Raw genomic sequence first — 25,048 nt, forward strand, 5'->3', positions numbered from 1 at the left:
CTCCATCATAGAAGGCCACTAGGTTGGTCAGGCAGGACTTGTCCTTGGTGAAGCCATGCTGGCTGTCTTGAATCACCTCCCTGTCCTCCATGTGCCTTAGCATAGCTTCCAGGAGGATCTGTTCCATGATCTTCCCAGGCTCAGAGGTGAGACTGACTGGCCTGTAGTTCCCTGGGTCTTCCTTTTTTCCCTTTTCAAAAATGGGGGTTATGTTTCCCCTTTTCCATTCAGCAGAAACTTCACCGGATATATGACGGATAGTGGCTTAGCAACTTCATCCAGTTCCCTCAGGACCTGCGGATGCATCTCATTGGGTCCCATGGACTTGTGCACCTTAGATGATAATGCTTTGTATTACTGCAGAAATTTTTGGCTACCTTTTTGTTTTGCTCCCAGCCTTCCCTTGCTCTCTCTCTGAGCAAAAGAAAACAGCACCAGCTGACTCATTTTGGGGCAGATGCAGGTCACCTCCATCTCTGCTGTCTTCACCCCATGGTGTCTGTGGAGGTGCAGAAATCTGTCTGGAATGGTTCCTCTCTGGCCATTCCTAATTGTGGGATTGGAAGTAGGTTACAAGGGGGAAGTTACAAGGGCTTTTCATAGTCTTATTCATGCCTATCTGTTTGTACTCAGTCTCACAAATCCAAAAAGACAAATATGTATAGCATGCGCTGATCATTTCTTGATGATGCATACCCCTTATAAATATACTCTTTTACTATATAATCACCCCAAACAGGATTTAATGATGTGTACACACTTCTTACTTTTCAGAGGCTACATTTTTGTGAAGGTTGGATGTTGGAAGTTTAGATTTAATTTAGCTTTCTCCTTCTTTTAAATCAGGTGGCTGCTGATTGTTTTTTCAACACAAGAAATTGAGGGGGTAAGTGACATTGATATTTACTTTAGCCAGGTGATAGATAGTATGGTATAGTTCAAACAAGTAACACTATATACACCAAAATGACCTATAGTTCTGAGGGAAAACTGTGATGTTTCTTTCAGTATTTCTGCAGTTCTAACTTTCCTTTCTGTTCCTGTTGCTCAGCTTAACTATTTTGGAATTGTCTCCTTTGGATTATTCTAGATTCTAACTCTGGCATTTTTAGATGCTTTTGGAAAGCTGCATGTAAAAAACCTCTCTTATGCACTGAATCCGTCTCCTTCCTCATGAAGTCCCTTCAATGGCTCTACATTATAGCATATATCAAACCCTAGCTTTCAAGCCCTTCTCTGTACGTTAGCCTAGATCTTAAACTGGCCTCCCTGTACATTCCCATCTCTCTGAAGCCAAAATTCTACATATAATATAGCCTCAATATCTACTTTATTTTCCTCTCTGTACTGTCCTCCATATTAACCTTATGTTTGCAATGCCCTCACTGAAACTTCTTTCAAGTCCATCCTCTTTGTTTCTTTCAAATATTTAAAAGCTCTTTTTTGTTGTTTTTCCCCCAAAGTCATCCCTTTTTAGTTGAACTGTTGAAAATTGAAATATTTTTTAAAAATAAATGTGTTCAATTAGAACAAAGGGTAACAGCTTATGTGTTATTAGAAACTTGCATTCCATTGACATTCCAGTAGAGGCAAGTTTTTAATAACTACATGAGAGAGTAGTGTGGAGTAGATTAGTAATTTCATGGGAAATCCAGTGTGTGAAAGAGAAACGGCCTGTGAGAGAGACCATCATACCCTGTTGTTCTGAGATTTGGGAGTACCAGATATTCTAAAAATATTGTAGATAGAAAGAACAGAATTTTTCCTCCTTATCTAATATTGGTCAGTGTTTTCTGCTTGAAAAATTGAAGTATAAACCTATAGTGTTCTGTTGGTTATTAAAACCAGTAACAAAACAATGTTGACCTTGATAAAAAAGAAATCCACACTGAGCAAATATTTTCATGTTATCACTGTTTACTTGTTTACCTAAATTATTCTTAAATATTGTAAGTCCTTGTCATTCTTTTCAAAACAACTTTGATAATTTACACAATTTTGTCGAAAAAATAACGTCACCTAGTGGACATTCCAACCATCTAAGTGAGTTTATAAATGCATATGTTGTGTATAATTGGTATATGTTTAATACTATACTTTGGGAAATAGAAAAGAATCATGTTCACTTACCACACAATAAATCTACTTAATTTACCTTTTGTTGTGTTATAGCTTCTCCTCATATGCTTTCTTCCCTCATTGCAATTTGATGAAAAAAAAGTAGTCACTTCTTTGCTATTAAGAGGACAATGACAGAAAGTTTTAATACAAGAAATAACTAAATTAAGGGTAGGCAATACATAATTACACCATGCACATACTTCTTTTTTCATTTAATAGACAAGAATTAAATACAAGGCTTTATCGCTGAGTGGCCTTGTTGCTCTTCAGCCTGTTTTGCCTTTTATCATTTAATTGTAGTTAAACAATCTCCTAACCTAATGTGATGGGTTACAAATTTCACATTATTACAAACTCAATTCTGACTTTGTTAAAATTTTTTCTAGATGGAGCCTATTTCCTTAGTTGTATTTAGCTGTAATATTTAGCATTACTTAACATAACTTGCAGGTAATGTCTTTGACCTTCTACAGCAACAGTAATAAGCTTTTGCTTATTGCTTCTACTTTGCCAGCATGTTTATGCTGATGAGAGGTCCAAGAAGGTTAGGATTTTAAATGTGGTATTGATGTGTGTATTCTATTAAGCAAGCATTGGAAAAGGTTCACACGTGTCAAGCTGAGATCTACACAATGTTCTGATGCTTGCTGCTATGCCAAGTTTCTTCATCAGAAGGAAATTTCCCTGTGGGTATGCAAGGGTAGCCAAATCTTTTGCCTTAAAAATCATCTAATTGGATAATATGTCCAGTTGACAATATTTGATGAAGTGATTGTTGTCTGTTCCTTACTGATAAATCCATAAACTTTTAATTTTTAGGGAGGATATGCATATATTGACCCCTGTGGGGGACAGGATTGTTCAGTTTGTCGGTGCTTTCCAGAAAAAGGATCAAGAGTAAGTGATGATTAGAACTAATGATAATCACTTGTAAATACTGTTCATTTTGTGCACAGTGCTGTTCTGTAAAATCAATATGGTTGACATAAATCAGTAAATCAATATTCAGACATAAACAAGCAAACTAGCATAATTCTGTCACTGGTATGAAGTACAGCTATCATTGAAAGAAGTTAAGATTGTTTGTAAACAAGTTTGCTTGTAAATTAAGTTTATAATAATCGTGGTGCCTTTTTGTGTTAAGGATTCTTTGAGATCAATCTAATAGTTAGACAAAGGTCATTCTTAACATATATTGTTTAGAAATCTATGCTTGTTTTCTACTAAGAGGTTGATTAAAAGAGAATGTCTATGCCATTTACTAGTTTTATGACAACTTAGGTGTTTCTTATTTGGGTTAGGTGATTCTGGAAAAGCTCGCAGACTTTTTATTTTACTAGTTTAATGCACAAAGTATAAAAAAAAATCTGAATTGTCTTTGCCTTATAAATAATTGTAAAACATTGAATGAAGCCAAGACGTTTTCATATTATACACTAAAATTAGTAACTGTGCATGTTGCTATTTGTTAATTGAAATATGGTCCAGTGATGACTAGTTTGTTATCTTGGCTGTTCTTCCTCAAAATACGTATCTATATAGTGATAGCAAACAATTTAAATGTTACATGAGGAAAGGACTTATTTAGATACATGCCCTGGTTAGGGAACAACTGAAAAATTGTCAGTTAGTGATGGAAATTGTTTTCTTTCAAAGTACTAATATTAAAGTTTAGGGTTAGAAAGCTTGAACATGGTGGACCAGTTTTTAGAAAAGCTGCATGCCCCATTTGTTTGTGTACAACCTGAGTCGCCACAACAGTAAGACATACTGTTTCCTTCCTGTGCTTCTGCAGTTAGCTGCATGCTTTGCTGTGTCATGATCACTGCCCTGGTGTCCTTGGATCCTATCCTAATCCTCCAGGATTATGTCTATACGAAAGTCCCCCATGCTGTAGGATTTTCATAATAGGGGCCTAGGATGCGTCTATCTCTGTAACACTGTGTTAACAAAAGGGCATCCCAGGAAAAGTATTTTGACTAGCAGTGTTGCAGTGTCTCTCAATGCTACTGAATAGATTGTTTTGGATACCAAAAACCTGATCTGAAGGGCCTTTTAAAAACAACTGACTTTGAAACTAGAGGAAATTTCCTTGATTCTGGTTCTCTCTCAGTAGCCTGGAAGTTCTGAATTACATGCCCGTAATCAATCAATAATAAATACTCACTGCAGTCGTTATGGCTCTTTCCTAAGCTGTCCTCCCTACCACAGGTAAACTGAACTATGATTCATTCATTTTGCAGTTAGTTTTCTAAATACTTACAAGGATCTGGACCTAAGTGCCAAATAGAAGTGTAATAAATATTTCAAAATGAATTCAATGTCATTATGCAAATATAAGTCTGAGAATTGTACCATTTTCTGAAACAGCTCTGAAATACGTATGCACACTGATGGATAGTCTTTCCAATGCAATATGAATTTATATTTCATGCAATCATTTCTATTAATCAATAAGCAAGAAATAGAAGTTACTTATTAGACCCCACATGAAATATGGCTTAACTAAACACCACTTTACATAGATTGTTGCAGATATTTTCTATACTAATGTATGGTGATGAATTATTTTCTACAGGATTACTTAATCTTTTTTTCATCCTACGATCCTGCTGATTTCTAAACTATGCTGTGTTCTGCCTTTACACTCTGACACACTAAGTTTGCTTTCCTAGCTTTTGTGGAGACTACCCATTACAAAATAAAAGATATGTTTATCTTATTGTTAGCTTCCTAGAATGCAAAACATCTGCTTTATCTACTTTTCTGTCTGAATCCTGCTCCCAGGCTGGTTCCTCAGAGTTTTGCATCTTCCTCAATCCTGTCTTTAAAGTGCAAGAAATAAATGATCACTGAAAGCCTCTGGCATTGTACACTATGCAAGCCTAAAATTTCAGAAGTGTACAGTTTATTAAATAATCCTTCTCTGTAAAGAAGTTGATATAAGGGCAACAGTATAAATTTGGTTGCCTAGCACCCTATTTTTTTCCTTTTTCACATGCTACCTGTCAAAATTAAGGATGAGCTGGGCCCCTCAGCAAACATTTGCTGAAAGCACAAAAAGATTCTAGAAAATTCACATATTTGCTGGCAAAAGGCAATGGAACAATAATCTCATCCAGACCAGCTGGAAAGCCAACCTTATAGCAGCCCTTGAAGTTAACTAGTCTTTATTCAGCTTTGTTAAACCAACTGCAGTATCATGGGCTTTTGCAGAGGCTGAATGAGAAAGGCAGCATCTGAGCAAGCTACATCAGTATATGTATTGAGTTACATTGATATACGTAGACCAGTCCACCTATTTTTAATTTTTATTTTTTGATTATTTTTTAATCTCTTTTACCACAAGAAATCAGATGTAAGGTATTCCCTTCATGATCTTCCACTGAACATCATAATCTAAGACTTACAGGGGAGCAAGGGCAAATTGTCTCATTATTGTACTTGCTAAGGTATCATCTGTGTTAGAAACACACAAGGTCAGACCTATTATGAATTGGTTAAACATGTTATTCAAACTCTTCCAAGAACTGCAACCAAATCCTTCATTAGACTAGCTGGAACAGGACCATTCGTATATTATTCTGAATCTTTGTTGTTGGCTGAATACTTCCAAATAGAGTTCCAGTTTCAATGGAAAGTTTCTGTTAACTTTTATCTCCCTTAAAAAGTGTACTGGGGGAGAAGCTATTTAGGAAAGTGCATTATTTGTAATACACCTGGTGGAAACCATAGGAAAGACGCTCATTGTATCATAATGTAGACTTTGTGCGAGATAGATGTCATAGGTCCAACTTACAAGTTATAGTTTAATATCTGAATAAGCAGTTTGTTTCGCCCATTGCTCATGGTCACTTCCCTACATCCTTCTCCACACACTAATGAAAAGGAGATTTTTTAGAGAAGTCAGAATATCTATGTGCTGATAAAACAGCAGTTGTATAGTTTCAAAGTTAAGGTCCCATCTGAAAGGGTTTCACTTTGTCAGCAGACTGCGAGGAAAATATTGTTGCTAGTTTCATTTGAGGGATTTTTGTTTACATATAAAACACTATGACAGGTATTTGATGATATTGCTATTTTACAGGTTTTAGAATGTTACCTTCCTTTTTTAGACTTTCAGTGGAAGCATTGCCCACTGGAAATTTAGCTAGTAGAATGAACAAACAGGTTATTTCTATGTTTGGAGCAGACTCATAGTCAGTCCATAACGAAGATTTCTACTAAAATTAAGGTAGAACAAAAGTCTTAGAGCTGATGTAAATCAGCTTTGTTTATTGTAATTACCAGTGACAAGTGAAGTATGTTCACATTTTGTAAAACTAAAAACATTTTAAGCTGCGTATGGCAACTGTAGCCCTTATTCTTAATGTCTCTCCACTAAAATAGTAAAAAACTAGGGTAATAAGAGAATAGACATCTAAAATTAAACTCCTAAATATATTTAGGTTTATGAGTTAAGTAGAATGGCTGTCAGGAGTGTAGTATACTCTGAAGTTTCCATAGGAAAGTAGGACCTCAAATCTTGCCCTACTTTCTTTGGCATAATACTTTCTATCCATTTTTTTGAATGTAGTTTAAGTATGATTAGTTAAAGCTGTTGTTACCAGGACAGTGTAAGAAAACTGTGCAGCTGACTGTGAATGCAATGGGAATTAAGACTTTGCCTTCTAGTTGCCCATTTGAAAATCTTTTAAACGTCAACATAGAAAGCCTTTTTCATCGTAAGCAGACAAAACAATTGAGGTTTTAGCAAGGGAAAGATGACCATGGGAATAAGAAAAGGAAACTGCCATGGCCATACTTGAATGTATTGAAATTGGGCAAGTTAGAAGAAAAGTAGAAGAAATAGCTGAACTTTTATTTAATATTTATATAAAACCAGTATATTTATGTATTGGTTGCTTTATTGGGTTTTAGAAGAGCTTGTGTACCTGACATTTTTTATTTCTCTCAACCTTAGATAACTGTTCTAAAAACAGGTTCGCACTACTATTCATTAGCAAGAAATCACTGTCTGAAAAACATTCTAGTCACTATTGCTAGTAGTATATCCCATTCTGATATCAGTACAGTTGTCCACATCACAATGAAAGTTCGACTTCAGTTTAATTGGGATTAAGCCTTGTTGGAATTAGTTTTACATTATACTATTTATCTCTTGATCTCATGTCACAACTCAAAAGGACTCTTTCTTCCATAGGACACCATTAAAATGTGCTGTTAAATCTCTTTGCGCATACTGTATGCTACAATACATATTCATTTAAGAACTATAAAACAGATAAATGAGGGGAGAAAGTCATTAGTGAAAGTATATACGCCAGTAAGCGTTCTACATGATTTTTAGTGCCAGCATGGAACAACTGAGACTTTCTCCTGCCTCTTCTTTCCCAGTCAAGATGGATGGTCTTCCAGTAGGCAGTAGCAGTCAATGTTTTTAATTAGAGGCAAACAGCAACTTCGTTGTTTTAGATTTTTTTTCCCCTCTTCCTCTTTGATCTCCTGTAAAGTCCATGATTTTAATTTTCTCCTGATACGTCCAACAGACAGTGAAACCTTTCCTCCATTTCCTCCTCTTTCTCTAACTTGGGAAGTCATTTCCATGATAACTCCTGCAGTGTTTTATCAGAGGCCTCCAAAAATGCTGGCTGCTCTAACAGAATTTAGATAGTTAAAAAAATGTTTGCAGTTAGCACTGACTGATTGTAAACCTGTCCTGTGCCGACCCCGGAGTTTTGATCCCATTCAATTCCTTTGGCTTTGTTTGTAGAGTTAAGTAGATTTAGAAAGCAAGCGTCTATTCATGACCCAACCTGATCTAGCTTTTATGAGATCATGTGAAATGCCTGGAGCAAAGTGAATTAATAAATATAACTCAGCAAGACTGATGTTCGTTCTTTTGCAGATGAAGCAAGTGGCCTATTTTCATACTAGTGTAGGAGAGAACCTAGCAAACAGAAATCTAAGAGGAAGGTTTCACATTTTCTGGCACATGAGGTGTAAGGAGTAAGCACTCACAAGAGATGCTAAGTCAGTTGGTTGTCATAGGTAAGTTAGAAAGTCAGCTGATGTATACTTCAGGGTAGTGGGGTAAGAATGGTGAAATTTAACTCTGTAGTAGGTCTGTCTTCTAGCATGACTTCTCTTGTAACATCTCCCTAATAGATCTTGTGGGTTGTCACATCTCCCTAGTAAATCCTGTGGGTTAACTGAGTCTGATTTACACTGATTTACAGCACAGTGTAAAACATCTTTAAGATTCACTAACTGGGAAACTGTGCAAATTCTGTCTGTTTTAGGGAGTAAGAGGCATTTATTAAATTAGACTTTTTTGCATGTTAGCATGCAATGGCAGTCTGTCATTCACAGGGAATATCCAGCACCTGTATTTGAATTTTCAAGCTGCACACTCAGGAAATGAATATGTAAAATCCATGTATTTGATCTCAAATACATATGCTTAGTTGAATCCACTATCAGAGATATATGCACACTAGCATCTGAGGAAACCCAGATCTCTCCCACTATTTGCCTCATACTTCTTGATCATTCTTCCCAGTAGATTAGCTATGATGAAGTTTTAAAATAGAAGATTCCTGAGACCAATTATACATTTCTGTAGTATTTCTATTGCATTTCACTTACATTTGCTGAGAACCATAGAAAAGCAGACCTAGAGAAATGAGACCCCTAAATCTATATCTGAAGCAGACCACACATTTTTTTATAACTGGGCAGAGCAGTAGGCAGTTCTCTGGCTCCAGAAGTTAGTATTTGAACTGGTAGGGAATGGAGCCTGCTTACCAGAATGTGCAATAGGAACAGGATCACTCCATTCTCCTCACTGTAAGGTCTCTTTGAGGCTGTTCTTCATATACAATGTCCAGCTACAGCATCTGTAAATTAGCATTTTTCATATTAGACATTTCCAAATTTTTCAAAAGTTTTGATCTTGTTAAATTATCCCTCCTTTTGTTCTTGAGCATCTTTCTTTTCTTAATACTTTTGGTTCCCCTGTCCCACCATACTAAAAATAGTGTTTTTCTCAGTTGCTGCAGATTGGCAAGACAAAACTCTACAAAATCATTCTTTTTCATAGATTTGAATCAACCAAAAATTGCCAATCAGTGACTTGTTTCAATAAAATGAATCAGAGCAAAAGTTAATTTTATTTTATTAGCTAGTCTGATGTTAATTATTTGCTGTCTAAAATGCTCTATTTGCAGCTTTCTGCTTTCAACCATTAACAGTGTTTCTTGGAGTTTCAGTGCCAAATTCTCTCTTGCTCAGTGTTTGTTTAACACAATAGTGACACCCACTGGCTTATTGGATACTTTTTCTTTTCATGGTTCCACATGGTTAAAACACAAAACAAAATACACCATGAAAAATGCTTTCAGCACTTCACTGTGATTTGTTGTGCTTCAGTGAAGTATCACTGTGAATACTAAGCTGCATCATCAGGTGCTATGTTCCTGTAGCATATGGATCATAGAAAAATGTGATAAAAGAGCACAGAATTTTCCAGTAGTTTGCAGCATGATCCAGATGCTGAGAAAAGTCAAGCACTAAGAGTTACTATTGCATTTAATCAGCTCAAAATCTGACTATAAAAAAGTTATCTAATACTGAAAAGTCATTATGCGATCTGCTGTTTCTGAACAAACTGAGAATAAAGCACATGACATATACTAGTCTGACCCTAACTCACTGTTTAGCCCACAGTCACAGAAAAATGTGCTCTATTAAGGACACGAGAGTAGATTTAATGCCAAGTGCTTTCTCAGATTTATCTCATCTTGATAAAGTTAATATCTAGAAGGTTTATTTTGGAGCCTTGACTTACAGCGAAAATGGTTTTGGTCCCACTCTTACACAGTTACAGTGTAGGAGTGGAAACTTCCCAGAATGGACACCTCTACAAGCCCTGGAAGCTGTGGCTTTGCTGTGTAATAGACCTGCTCTTCCAAAAGTGGAGAGGACATGGGCGGCACTTAGAGTAGCAGCAGATGCTCCCACCTCACTAAGCAAATTACAAAAGAAAACATCTGTCTGCCAATGCCTTTGTGTGCACTCCTCTCTTGCCCCTGAACTGCTCTACTTTCCTCCCTTTCCCTGCTCCTGGTAAAATGAGAAAGACTGGTTACAAGCTAGAGTCTAGTGCAGAATGAAAAAGAGCACTATGTTATTTGCCTACAATCTGTTCCTGTGGAGTTGCGGGGCATTTTCATTTTTGTTCACATGAACAGAAGGTAAATGCATTTCACATATCACTGGTACATCCACATAGCCTGTAACTGTCCTAATTGAAGGCTGGACTTCTTTTGACTTCATTGATAATGAGAAGCAAGACAGAATTCACTCTAATAGCATGAACCAGTTTTTTTTATTTCCAATTAAGACTCTATTAAAACATTGTGCTTTCAGACAATTAAGTTCTCAGGGCACTCTAAAAATCAGGTGCTCTTTGGTGTCTCAGGCAACCAAAAAAAGTAATTCCAAATAACCTTGGCCATTGCCTTTTCCAGACGGTATCAAACACTTTGCTGCATGATTCTGAAGTCTTTGCAGTCTTAGTCTTAGGAAGCATACTTAATTAAAAAAATATAGTCTTGTTTTGTCAAAAGTCAGTTTCTTACTGCAGGTCAAGCCCAAGATATGTTAAAATAACAAGACCATAGTCTTGGCATGGGTAGTTCCTGACCTAGACAATTAACAAGGCATTGAAATCCTAAAGGAATTTATTGGCATCAGATGGCAGAGCAGGCATAATATTCTGTTCATTTTAACTGAGCTAATTTGTCATTTCCACATGAGCATGACTACCTTCATCCTCTTTATTTGTACAGCTGTCCTGAGACTGTAATGCTGTGGTAGTCACATTGGATGGGCACAAATAATAGATGTGATAATAGATGTTATGACATGGTATCAGTTTGGTCTTAACAAAGCTCCCAGTCATTATCAGTCTTTGAGCCGAAAGAAAGAGAGACAATCCACCAGCTTCACATGGCATGCTAAAGTTGTATCAGCTGTCAAACCTATTGTGAATTCTGGATTCAGTGACTCTATTTTATGACTTCACTACCTCCTACTGAAGACATAAACCCTGGAGTCAATTAAATTCACAGGGTAGCAACTAACAAAGACATTTTACCGCCCTAAAGGACTACATGTCCTGGAAGTGTTTATTGGTTAATTATGATGGATAATTACCACAGAATTCATACTGTGTCTCAGCTTTTTTCTGAGTACTATCAAAATCATGTTTCTTCAACTGTCCAAAGGATATAACATGATTTAAAAATTTTCTTTTTCAACTCTTGAATGCAGAGCATATACACTATAAATTAAAACTATTAAAGTTGCTGCAGAAACTTGTTGTCAACAAAATGCATTGTTAAGACAAAGGCATTAGAGCATTAGTGAGAAATATCTTATGTGTTTTTTTACCTGCTGATGAATGTTGCTTTTTGCATGGTAACAGCTAGTTCAGTGTACTAAAAAAAACTTACCGCTTTCCGTAGAGTGAATGGTTCAAACAGTTGTATTTTACTATATTATTAGTCTCATTTATTTCACTTTTCTTATACTCAGAATTATGCTTTAATGAAAATGGTTGTCCAGTCTTTTTTTTTTATCAAGTATTTAAAGGGTGTAATAGCTGCTTTAAGAGTACTTCAATGAATAAATTCAGTTTTACAACAGAGGATGTGCAAGGCACTGCCAATAGAGAGGCTGCAATTGTTCATGCAAGCAAATACTCAAATTAAACAACCAGAATCCTGACTGTCCATTCATTGTTAACAAGGATGCAGAAGCAGCAGATTTTAATACTAGTAGCCCTTAATTTGCATAATATTTTACACTGCTCGAATTATGGTATAAAGAAAATTGTAACTGTTGCTGAAGACATGCTGATTCTGCCCTGGAATTTTTGCCAGTGACTTCACTGGAAGCAGGATCAAGGTTTAAGTGGGAGGAGCTAGTAAAGACAAATGGAACATGAGTTGTATGAGGATACTTTTTCAGGTAGTCCTTATTTGTAAGTGTAGGACTTATTTTCCCAGCCTCTGGACTAAATTCCTGTTCAGAGCTTCAGGGCCGGTGGTGATACAGTCCTGCTTCCGGTACAGCATAAGCCTATGGTATGTTCCTGTTCCAAGCATGTAGAAAGTTACCTTCTCATTACTCTGTTTCTTTGCTGATTTGATTGGATGATGCATACCATACATTTCTTCACTTCATGTCCAACTGTCAAATCACACTGATTTTATTGACATATTTTAAAAGGCAAATAGAGAATAAATAAAAAGAGGTTTAGGTCCCTGTTTACAATTCACAAGATAAGATTTTGTTTGGACAGATTCAGTCTGTTGAAATGTTTACACTGAGAAGCAAGCAATTCAGTTCTGTTGCTTCAACATAATTTGACTCCTGAAGCTAACATATCTGCTTACAATCACCTTTGATTTCTGTCATTTTGTTTTCCTTCAATCCATTCATAGAAATAAGCGTATAGTCTGTTATTTCTGTGAACGGAGGTTGTAGTGAAATATCCTTTACTGCCCTCAAGTGGTCTTAGAGCCATACGCTTTTCTCGGGAATGCATAGGGCTCCATTTTGCTCTCTTTTTTAGTAATGTGGTATAATTGATTGATGAATTCTGAAAAGAAAGCAAAACACTCTTCAGTTGGGAAACAAAACTAGTTATAGCTAGGCAAAGATAATGATACAGAATGAAAAAGATGAGTAAGAGAAATAAAGACCTATAAATACATAGATTTTGTAGGGTGAAAGTGTAGACAGCTCACATGTGAAGTCTGATTAGAAAGCTTGCTTTATTCAGCGCTTTGAATCTATTATTTAGTAGTTGTTTAGCAGCACAGAAAAATCTGCAACAAATCCAAAACAACTCCACACCAATGCTATAGACTGAAAAATCCAGTTGGCATGGAAAGTATTTTTAGTTCAGGAGAAGTAAAAGTTAGCAGAAATCCATGGAGATGGTCTGTATGACACTGTAGATACAGATACTCAATTTAGAGCTATTTATAGATAAATGACACTCTGCAACCTCCAAAAACCATTTTAACACAATCTATTAAAATTGATACTTTCTGTAAATATGTTGGCTAATAACTATCATTTTTTTCTGCAGGAAACTTCACAACTTTTAAATAAGCCATTAAAATCTGCGGGTGATGATGGAAAATATGTAAGCTAGAAAAATTTAAGATAATTAGCATATAGTGTGACTTAAAAGAAAGAGAGAACTCTCTCAATGTGTTCTAATTATGTACAAATTCTCTTTGTCTAAAATAAGCCATCACTTCTCTGGTGGCAAAAATACGATGCTCAGTGGAGTCTTACGTGTGCAGAAGGTGATACTTACATTGGTAGAGCCAGGAAGACTTGCAATTTATCCCAGGCATCTCAGAGGGGTGGTACTGGAGACCTGACGAAGGTGAAAAGAAATTATCACCTTGAGCAAGTTGTTAAATTTGAAGGTCGTGTTCCTGTAGCATGTAATGCGTGGAACAGATCTACAGGCTGTACAGCAAGCTATTTTGAATCATGAGTATGAATACATTGTAAGCCTTGTTTTATCCATACAGTCATCTCCAAAATGCTTCCTGCTGCGAGGTGTACAGCAGTAGTCATTCACTTCTTTTTTCAGGGTCAGCCTGGTGAGCTGGGAGCTCAAGGTCCAATTGGGTCCTTGGGATCTACAGGACCAGCTGGTCTGCCAGGGGAAAAAGGACAGAGAGGTGAGAATGGGCAGCCTGGGCCAGCTGGAGAAAAAGGTGATAAGGTAGGAAACACCATAGACAGCTCTTTTAGGTGTATACAGTACGTAATGTTAAATATTGGCAAGGGAAACAGAACCTGAATGATCAAAAAGCCTTTGCCAAACTATACTCTTGCTCACACAAAATTCTCACTGAATTTAATTACAGCTTTCTTGAAAAAATGTTTCAGGGGATTTTTGCTGTGGATTGCAAAAGTACAATTTTCAGAAGACAAAATAAAATGAAACAGACCCAGTCTCTGATTGTTATATACCATGTCATCCTCCTTAACCTCGAAAAGGGCTGTGGGAGGAATGTGGAGCTGGAGGGAGGAATATGGTGCCTTTAAAAGTGCTGTACACTACACAGAATTTTATTACCACTTATGGAATATAAATTGCAGTTCAGGTCCATATCTTTCATAGCTGTACAATCCCTGTGCTTGGCTCTTGGTACTTTATATTAGTTTTAATGGTCTAATTCCACTGATCTCGGTGGATGACTGAAATCACTAATGTCAGTATCTAGCACACCTGAAATGTAAGTGCTGTAAATAGAAATTGTGCTGCTGATGTTATCAAAACAGGAGTAGGGTTGTGAAATTACATACAGAATTATTTTGTAAGTTATAGGCAACTTCCTCTTTTCTGTCATTTTATAATCTTTGGAGAATGAATATGAGAGTTAGACATTTGTCCTGTACTGTACCATCTGTTACATGGGTAGCTATTGGCACTAGTCTCCTGCCAAGCCCATATAACTTTTTTCAGTTATTTATTTCTGACAATTACGGCTTTTCATTCATATTTCAAACAAGACTGATTCTTGTTTCTTGCTACATAGTATCACATATTCTTGTTTTTCATTCTTTTTGAGAGTTAATGACCTCAGCAACTTTGTTTTTTCATGTCACCTGTTTTTAGGGCCCAACTGGAGTCCCAGGATTTCCTGGTTTAGATGGTGTTCCTGTACGTATTGCATGAATATTGCTTTATAAAAATTACAGTTTCTATAAAGTCATAGCGAGTCCTCTAATAGAGTAATACACTCAATAAATTGTTTGGCTTTATACCTATTGATATCATGTCATCTACAGACTTACATGTTTTGCAAAAATGTGGAATAGCCAGGTTAACTTCAACTGTGTTTATTATTGATAACAAATTCCACAAAATCCCAATGAGGTAAGTACATGATTTTCATGCAGGAGTGGGGCAGTGAAGGTGGAGACTAGCCCATGTCCATGCAGCATGTGTCAGTGCTAGGATTAAAAACAATGAGTTTATTTTCCTCAGGCTCTACAGCAGGCTATAGTCTGCTTGCTGCATTTTTAACATCTCTGAAAGTATCTCAAATGATGTACTGGTTTCTGTTCAAATATTCTGATTTTTGCTTGTAGTCCTTTTGCAGGAAAAAAAAGCAACCACTAAGTCCAGTAATTTTAACCTAAATAGGGACTGAAGAAGGAAAGTGGGTCCTAAATATATCTTTATAAGCATGTGATTATATATTTTTCTGAATGTCTTCTTCAGTGTGGAAATGAGTGTCGTAAAAGAAAGATGATATCTCTTAGATACAGTACCTGAAAAATAGTTTATTAGAACTGAATTCCTATGCTGTTATTAGTTTCATATGGATGAAACAAAGTTAAAATGTGGGATTTTGAAAGTGAAAACAGAACCAGAAACTGAGGGGGTGCCTTAGCATCTGCTTGTCAGCTGTCCACACTTGACAATGGGACTGTTGCCAGAATGTCTGTATAATGTAGAGGTCACAAGGCCAAAATTTAGCACAAAAAAGAAGCACTCCCAAGAATGTATATTCTTTCTATGAAAAATGTTAATTAAAAAACAGCATCCACAAATTGGGATGAAGAACCTTAAAGATAGGAAGGAGGTAAAACTGACAAAAATATTTCAGGCAAAGAGCCAGGATACGTTCCTGATGATTTTTCAGAACCCTCCAAAAAAAAAAATCGGCGGTCAAAATTACTGTTTGTTCCTTACAAAAATATTTAATTCTGTGAAAATAATTTTTCCTCCTATGGAAAGATCATTCCAAGGGAAATCTCACTGTTTCTATTGCCTAATGTCTAATTTGCAGTAGAACTATCCCCTATCTGGACATTGGTTAGTTCTTGCTAGGTTAGAAAATCACTTCCTCAATTCTTGAATGTATAGTCATAATCTCTGCGATTACTGTATGCTTGAGTCAAGCTGTGTCCTGTTTTTCCTTGTTTTATCCTATCAATTAAAAAATACTAGGCTGCTTGAGATGACTTTTGTGTATTTCTTCAGCTTTTCTTTACAGCCACAAGAAAGATTATAGTTGGAGTGCTAGAGCTTTCTCTGAGAAGATAGCACATTACTTTTTGACTGAAGTGAGAGCTCAGTCTGGCCCTCTTAACCAGTGTTGTCCCTGTTATATTTGCTATGCATCAAAGAACAAGATATAAAATATTTATATCATTTGTTATACTTGAAAAAAATTCTATTGATCACAAAAGAAAACATTCCTAATGCAAAGAGTATGAAGCTGGGACCACTATGAGATGTGCTGTTAATTTAAAAAGTAATTCCCAATTTATCATGGTGTATCTCTAATAAATATTAAACTGTCTTTCAGGGATTACCAGGAAGTGAAGGACCCAGGGGCAAACGTGGTTTAGATGGCTGCAATGGCTCAAGAGGAGATCCAGGATTTCCAGGCGAAAATGGTTATATTGGACCAAGAGGTCCTTATGTATGTGAAAGGCATTCCTACTGTATGGGTACATTTCCCCCCCAAGCTAACAGCTCTTAAAATGAAAGGAGTTTTAGACTATGGCACTAGCTTTACACTCCACAATGAATTTCCAGGCATTCTTACTAAGGTTAATGGGAGTGAAGGACACTTGATGCCTTAACAGATTAAGTTTAATCTTGAATGTGAAATAAGTTTCTATATCCTTAAAGTATATATGACTACCTTGAGAGTTAAATTCTGTTTTGTTTCTCCAGTACGTAACCACACCAAAGCTAGTACCATTTCATGGAAGTACAACTGAGAAGGAGTAGCTTGAAACCATCATACCATTTATCAATACCTGAAATTTCTTAAAAGCCTTAATAGTAAGGACATACCTGAGATGAATTAGCAATAAGTGGAAGCTTCAACAAATCTAAGTCCTGTAACACTTGAAGATTTTTAGTGGTTGATCACACAAGTGTATTAGTAGATCTCTTCCAAAATCATGCTCTTAGAGTTTCATGTGCCACTTTTTACACATACCTATTCATAACTGCTCTGTGCACACTTAATCTTGGCTCGGTGTTTATCTGTATACATAGAGATCATTTTAGTTAAAATGTTTAAAATTAGCACTTTAATATTGTTTAGTTTTGCTGTTAAAATGGAAGGCATTTTAAAATTGTTTAAATAGTTGTGTTAGCAATGCTCTTCTAATGAAGATAAAACACAGATTCATGTCAGTAAGGGATATGAATTACTGTAGCTCCAAAGAAATTTTGCTGAACAGATCTAGTCCCTAGTCTTTGACTTTTCATGGAAACAAGTTTTAGTTCTGAATGATTAATAGCTGATTAGTTGGTCTAAGAGCTTTCCTGAAATTTTCTAAATAAAACAATAAAAACAACTGCAATTTACATGAAAAGTCAAATATGTTTAGTAGGAGCTAAATAAGATGCTGATTCAGCTACAGGGAATCAAAAAACGTGCAGTGGGTGCCCAAATGAAAAGATGTTATAAAAAATACAGCAATTAGAAAAAACATACAATTTCAGTCTTGGACCTGTAATAAATGCTATGAAATACACAGCCTGATAAAAAACTTGATAATAACCTCATTTGTTATACCTCTCAAAGTTACCCATTAACCCTCCAGATGGTAAAATGACTTCTGCTCAAACTCTAATTTTACCTGTATTTTCTTACTTATTATGGCTTTCAAAATAGAGTTTTGCCTTTTATAATTAGCCAAATAACATAGAGAAAAAATGAGACATGGGACAAATTACAGCATAAATCCTCCCAATTCCAGGAGCATGCTCTTTGGCAGGCCTAGAAACGTATTTGCAACCTACAAAGAATGGGAGACAATAGGCATGTAGCCTTGGATATGCACACTAAAATTCCAGTGCAAATTAATTTAGCTACCCAGAAAAACAAGACATAGTAACCATATTTGCTTGTGTACAAGAATGCTATTCCAACCTCTCTATGCAGATTGCCTATTTTTAAATCAATTTGTTGCACCAAGTACCAACTTGACTATGTATTACAGCTAATGTTTTTATGTTATTCTTACTTATAACGTTGTCCCATATAATTTTATTTAACACTATGTACATATTCAGCAGCTTTACTTCTCTTACGTTGTAGAATCATTTACCTCACCAATAAATTGGAAAAGAAAGTAGTTTCTATTTGTAAGCCCTTACCTAAGTCATGTAGAAGGTAACAAACTGAATCTAATAAATATGTTTTATTACACAAGAGATCACATGTAAAATAACCAAAGACAAATATAACTTTTGATGTATTTAATGTGTTCCCTAGCAGCTGTTGTTTGACCTGTAATCTGCATCCAGTCTACTGTAGCTATATCCAGCTGCAGACAGCTGTAACTCTTCTTTTTATTGTACCATTCCAGGAATAAGTACTTTCCCTGTTTCATTCTGACTTCGCAATTTCAGCAGCCAGTGTATAATATCAGGAAACCAGTACAGTTTTAAAGTGGTTAAATTCTATGAAAAACTATCCCATTTTATTGGATACAGTAGTTAAGTGGTTAACTTAGTTAAATTATATCCAGTGCATTTGGATTTTAAATGAGAAAACTTCAGAAATAATGTCTTAATATCTGTTCTTCAGATATGTACATGTCATGCTCTTAACAGTCAATCGAGCATTACAATTAAATTTTGCAAAAGCAATCATCTGTTCCTGCTAAGTCAGATTGAGGTTTTTGAGGGTGCTAAGATTGCAAAGTTTTATAACGGACTCCACAGCAAGTACCATGGTAACTTAGTTTTTAAAAAAACAGGGCCTTTAGGCATCAGATTTTTTTTTTTTTATAGACTGTGAGACATATTTTCTAATAGATGGAAATGTTGAAGATTATGCTTGTAACACAGTCCATACTTTCAGCTTTTTAACTGCATGCAGAATCACACTAGATTCTTCGAAATCACAGCATGAACTTTTGGAGAAGGCAGAGTGCTAATACTTAAAGCCACTGAGTTACTGGAAGAAAACGTAGGCATATTGATATACTTGATACTAAAGGCAAGATTTCTGAAGATTGTAGAATATTGAAATACCCAAGAGCTAAGGAGCATCTAACAGAGCAGGAGTCCAGAAGCTGCGAGGAGCTGTTTTGCTTAACTGTACAGAAGACAATTTTACTTTTAAGGGTCTTGTTAAAGAAAAGAACTGCAAAATGCTCATGCAGTGATGGTCATTCTAGTGGATTACTTAGTGATGTATGGGCACCAGAAAAGCACAGCCTGAGAAATTATCATTCAGTCTCCGTAGAAATGTAGGATATCAGTAAGTGGATCATGTTTTAAAAGACTTTTTTTCTTTAAAGGGAAATGCAGGGCAAAAAGGAGAAAAAGGAAATTCAGTGTATGTTTCATATTTTGGAAGAGGACCTCCAGTAAGTATCTGATTGTGAAAAAATCATATCTTGTAGGAAAACATGTATGGCAAATGTAATTGTTCTCGTAACTCCTCACTGTTTAATAAAGCTTTGTGCAAAAAAAGATTAAAAGCAAATATACAACTGGAACAGATAGCTTGTGATCTTAATAGCTATAAAGTTAGAAAATACTCATAACAAAGCTTGTAATGATTCGTTTGCTAAATGCTTGTCATTACAGGGAGACAGAGGTGATCCTGGACCCCCTGGCATGCCTGTAAGTACAGTCATTGGGTTTATACATGCTTTTTGTCTTGAAGATCTTTCAAATTTTCCTTCTTAGTACAGTAAAGAAATATTGGGGTTTCTCCCTGCCTGCCTTAAATAGCAAAATTCCAGAGTAAACTCTAACAAACATCGAGTCCCTGTAGTCTGCCCCCATGACCAGTTCATGCTGGCTCAAAAGGAGCAGAAACAGACCATACCTATCTACTTTAGCTGTGGATTGAGCAGTTGTCGCCCTGGTACTCACAGTTTGCAGAATATTTTCTCTGTGAAATTCAAGATGTGTAGAGATGTGACACCTTCTTCACAGTATCTGGTGGATCTCCTAAGAACATGTAGCACGCTACCATATTTTGGCCATAAAAACATGTGAGAAGAAGAGAGTTTAATTTTGTTGCTGACTTACACTCTTAATGGCTTTGGCTTCCTCTTCTTACGCCCTTCAAAAAAGTATTCACTGTATCAAGTGCCCACACTGTAGCACAAATACCGACAAAGTATTCTTACAATCCATTAATAACATATAACTGTGCATTGTCCAGTATCTGTACAGTATTACCCAGAAACTAGTGCTGAGCTGCTCTAGTGACAGGCATGGTATAAGCTTCAGGCCATGGGTGGAATGCAGTGGCCAGCAGACTGAGCCCAAGAGATGCAGGCATTTTGGAGGGACTAGTTTTGTGTAGAAAAGGGTAAGCTCTTGGTGTTTTCACAAACAGACCTTTTGCCATCTTTTCCAGGGACCTAGAGGGTCAAGAGGTACAACGGGCCCATCTGGATACCCAGGCCAACCAGGCTTGCCTGTAAGATCACCACAGTTATACAGCCTTGCATTTTCAGGATATGCATAAATTCTGGTCTACCAATTTTAGAACTTGCCTTAATATGAATCAAAGCCTGGAAATAATTTTTGAGGCAGATGATAAAAAGAGAGATTTTTGCCTTACCTTATGAGTTTGGAAGTTCAGGAATTGGAGCATATGTTGTTCCTTCCCATGCCTGCGCAAACATGTTTCATCCTGGCAGTCTGTGGTCATGGAGGAATGCTGCTAGTGCTCTCTCCTTATTCCCTTTCCCCAAGGCCACCTTGTGGGAGACAGGAAAGTGGGAAGCCAGAGTTCAGCCCTCTTGAAAGCAGTGACCAGATGAAGTAAATTGCACTTTGGGATAGGTACATCCCAAGAGGAAATTCTGCCTCTAGGTGCTACTGGCAAGAGGAGGTAATTTTCAAAGCAAAGCTGTCTCTAAACCAGACATACTAACTTGTCTTCATTCTCTTTTAAAGGGTATTCCAGGTTACCCTGGTTTGCCAGGTGAACAGGTAGGCAATGACTTTTCCTGAAGTTGTTAGTGAAATAGTAGATTAATTTATACAAATATTTGAAATGTCCCTTATGGTTATTTGTTACCAAGTTTTTCAAAGGAGTTACTTGATTAAATTCTAATGTCAGCATTTTCTGATTATCTTCAAACTGTGCACATTTTTTGTCAATTAGGGAAATCCAGGTATTGGAGTGGAAGGACAAAAGGGGGAGCTGGTAAGAAAACAAATATTATTAAAGAAATCAAATATTATTAAATATATTATTGCTGTAGAATTAGAACTATAATAGAGTCTTGTTGGGTTCCCTGGAACCCATTCATTTGTGTCTGTGTGCTCCCACTAATCGTGTTAGAAGGAAGGAGAAGTAATATAAGTTACTGAATTAATTCCATGCAGAAGTGATTACTTCAGTGAGCTGCATACAGGAATCAAGCGTATTCTGGAGGTTTTGAAAAGCAACAATCAATATGTTAGTTAGCATTTACATAACAATTACTTTCTGTACAGACACTACCTAAATAATCACAACAGTACTCTGCAATAACAGCGGCTGTACCAGATCAGTCACTGAATCTCATCTCTTGGTATGTCCAGCAACACATGCCAAGGAAAGGGTGTAAGAAAAGGACAAGCACATAATGATAGTTCCTTTCCCAGTCTCCACCTATTAGTGTACTCAGGACTTACAGAACCAATGTGGAATATTTGATTTTTCTTCTATGATTTGTCCAGTCACTTCTTAGAATTCGTGTAAGTTTCTAACATGCACAACTTTCCATAGCAAATCAATAATTTCATCTTTACATTCACAAAGCCTTGTGCTCAAAGGCTTTGGTCTGGAACATGAGAGACTGTATGTATACACAAGAGATTTGACAATCCTGTAACCATCTCCAAGCAGACTTGGAGCAGGAGCCATGAGTACAGAGTTCTCATTCTTTTGCTTAGCCATAACATTATTTTTAATGACTGAGGAGAATAGGAGGGGGATTAAGATCATCAACCTTGCTCATCTGGGAAGACGGTAGAGAGGCTTACAGATCTCGGTACAAACCTTTATTTATCTATGGGTATTAGTACAAGTACATGTTCAATGAGTACAAAAATATGTAGTGCTGTAGTACAACAGGAAAACATGCTAAGTCTCACTGAAACGTTGCATGGAACAGAATGTCTCTCTGCTGTTCCGTTGACTTCCACAGGGTGATGTTGGACTTCCCGGGCCACCTGGGTCACCACTGTTAGTTGGTCCTCCTGGAGCTCAGCTGTTCAAAGGAGAAAAGGTGTTAATTTGTCTTCATATTTAACTGTGCTCAACTTGGCAAGTACAATCCCGTGATGTAATTTTTGCAAGGACGGCATAGGACAAATCTTTCTTTCTGTAATAAACCATCAGCTTCAGCAGAAATCTTGTTGTTCAGCACCCTTCCTACAGGCTTTCAGATGAGAGCCCATGTGTACTTTAGCTCATGTCATTGAGGGAAGACTGTCTTGATGCAGAAAGGAGATACTGCCCTTGCTTTGGTTTTCTTCACTTTTTGTCATTAGCAAATCATACTTCAGGCATCTCAGGTAAAGTTGGTTACTCTGGTGTTGAATCTCTTTTGTGGCTCTTCACTAACATTTTTATTTTTCAGATCTTTGGCAATTATTCTCTTTGAGATTTCTCCAATGTAATGTTTTAAACTATCAACCCTAACCCTTCTAGGGTGCTCTTTGAATAGGAAAATTAGGTGTGATTTTGTTGTCTATTTTTAATGCAAGTTCCTGTTATTTACTGTACTTCTTCAATATCACGCCTACTGTAGCCACAGTTGTGTACCTTAAAACATTAGAATGTTTGTTAAAAAGAACAGAGTTACAAAAATTGCATTACGGAGCCTTATATTGGAGTCTCTACGTCCTCAAGTCTGATTTGCTCGAATACACAAATAAAAAGGTGAATTTGGCATTGCCAGCCCTTGCAGCCTCAACTCAGGGAACTGACAGATTTCACATATTGGATCTTAGGCTTTGATTATGCAAATGTTGGCTATGTACATGTGTACAAGGAAGAGGGAAAGGACCAAAAGAACTTTCATAAACACCCCATGTTACTGCGAAGTGTGACATATGCTGCTGTGCAACACACGATAATGATCATGACCATGTAGGCAGCCACGCATCCCATTCAGACTGGGGCTATGCACAAAAGTGTAGATCTATGCATGTGAATCCTTGCATCAAACTAAATAGAGCAGCAAACAAAAAAGAACTACCGTCATGCATGTTTGCAGGAACAAAGCCCCAATTAGCAGGTCCCTGCAAGGGAAAAGATACATCTATCCCACTCCACAGTCATTATGCTGGTTTGACAGTGTTAACAGAAATAAAAATCAGTACATAATTGTTTTTCTTGTCTTCTTCTGCCTAGTACACCTAGAGAAACAGGCGCAGTGCTTAAGAAAATACTATTTAACAGTTGTAAAGTTAAACAGCACATAGGCATGTCCTGTGTATTAATATACACAAAAACTTCCCTTGTATACGTAGGGCCAAAAAGGACTACCTGGGATAACAGGATACAGAGGGCCACGTGGACCCAAAGTAAGTAATGTGATGATTTCTTTTTTTATTCATGGTGCTGGCAAAGTCCTTCTGTGGTTATTAAGTTAATCTTTTAAAGCACAAGGTGATGAAAGAAATAACAGCATTTGTGCTGTGAAATTTAATCACCACCCAAATCAGTGTGAAAGCAAAAATATTTCAAAAGCCTTGGGAGAACCTGAGTCTGTTTTATATGTACCTATTGAATGTTGCCTGGTAGCGAAAGGTCAGTGTTGTTTCCAGTTGGGCTATTGACACATAATAGATTGGGACTGTGAAAAAAATAGAAGCACAGATTATTTTTTCTCAAGAAGAGAAATAGAGAAGATTTGTATGTGTTCTCAATGGGGCTTGATGTGTATTTCCCTAAGTACGTTAGGGAAAAACTTTTAACTTCACATTATGGGTATCCTCAAGAGTAGAGAAGGCAGAGCCACCTGTTTGGAGAAAGAGTTGCTGTTTGCTATCTATTGCTTTTCTTTTCTTTCTGTCAGCATAATTAATGTAAACATTAGTGTGCCAGTAAGGAGTTCCTGGATGCTGAGCAGAAGCAACCACAAAAAAGATTCTGGAGTCTTTATTGCTGATAGATTTGGAGGAGGAAAATCAACAGGCAGCAAACTACCAGATCTCAGAAAAACAGAAGATAATTGAGGACAAAAGAATGAGTCTCTAATTTATGTTAAAAACTTATTTAGATTTATAGGCAGAAAAGAAGAAACGAGAAGCCTGAACATTGCATTTCTGAGTTCTAAGTCTAGCACTTTTTCAGAAATTCATTTTCCATCATAAAAAGACCACTGTTACTTAGCACTGGAAAAGGAGACAAAACTGATCTTCTTGTATCAGATTTACTTTGAAAAAGATGGGCTTCATATGCTTGCTCCAGTACTAGCTGTCCGTGTAAATAATAGTACACTTGCTAGTTATAAGCAGGAACTGAGAAATTGAGAAATTGACTGATGTAGCCCAAAACATGCCCAGAGCTTTAGGAAAAAAAAAAAAAAAAAATTTAAACTGCTGAAAGCACATTAAGCTTGGAGAAGAGACCATAGCAGGTTCGCTGAATAACTGAAGCTATGTAGGCACTGCTAGAAGTGCTGTATGAAATAAGGCCCAGTGATTGAGCCTAGCAAGTGAAACAAGAACCATTAACCTAATATACACACAACTTAATAAACATGCACAAAAAATAAAATTTATGGCAAACTTCAGTGAGCATCTTGTTTAAACAAAGTATTTTGAATGTTGCAGGGTATACTTGGGAGAGGAGAAAAGGGTGAAAAAGGCATTCCT

General features: G+C 36.6%; 1 protein-coding gene across 1 annotated transcript in view; it reads left to right on the forward strand.

The window, feature by feature from the left end:
* Window positions 1-846: 846 nt before the first annotated feature.
* The window catches only part of LOC104077739 (collagen alpha-4(IV) chain-like), a gene marked incomplete at both ends in the record, with an annotated part of 44,207 nt that continues 20,005 nt past the window's right edge, over window positions 847-25,048 (forward strand). The window contains 13 exons of the mRNA XM_009579087.1: window positions 847-886; window positions 2,941-3,018; window positions 13,451-13,591; window positions 13,805-13,939; window positions 14,840-14,884; window positions 16,542-16,658; window positions 19,507-19,575; window positions 19,799-19,834; window positions 20,583-20,645; window positions 21,128-21,163; window positions 21,339-21,380; window positions 22,369-22,449; window positions 23,699-23,752. Coding sequence (XP_009577382.1) covers window positions 847-886; window positions 2,941-3,018; window positions 13,451-13,591; window positions 13,805-13,939; window positions 14,840-14,884; window positions 16,542-16,658; window positions 19,507-19,575; window positions 19,799-19,834; window positions 20,583-20,645; window positions 21,128-21,163; window positions 21,339-21,380; window positions 22,369-22,449; window positions 23,699-23,752 — 937 coding nt within the window. The remainder of the gene's footprint in view (window positions 887-2,940; window positions 3,019-13,450; window positions 13,592-13,804; window positions 13,940-14,839; window positions 14,885-16,541; window positions 16,659-19,506; window positions 19,576-19,798; window positions 19,835-20,582; window positions 20,646-21,127; window positions 21,164-21,338; window positions 21,381-22,368; window positions 22,450-23,698; window positions 23,753-25,048) is intronic.

This window comes from Fulmarus glacialis, unplaced genomic scaffold, assembly GCF_000690835.1.
Source record: "Fulmarus glacialis isolate BGI_N327 unplaced genomic scaffold, ASM69083v1 scaffold46945, whole genome shotgun sequence".
Taxonomy (NCBI): domain Eukaryota; kingdom Metazoa; phylum Chordata; class Aves; order Procellariiformes; family Procellariidae; genus Fulmarus; species Fulmarus glacialis.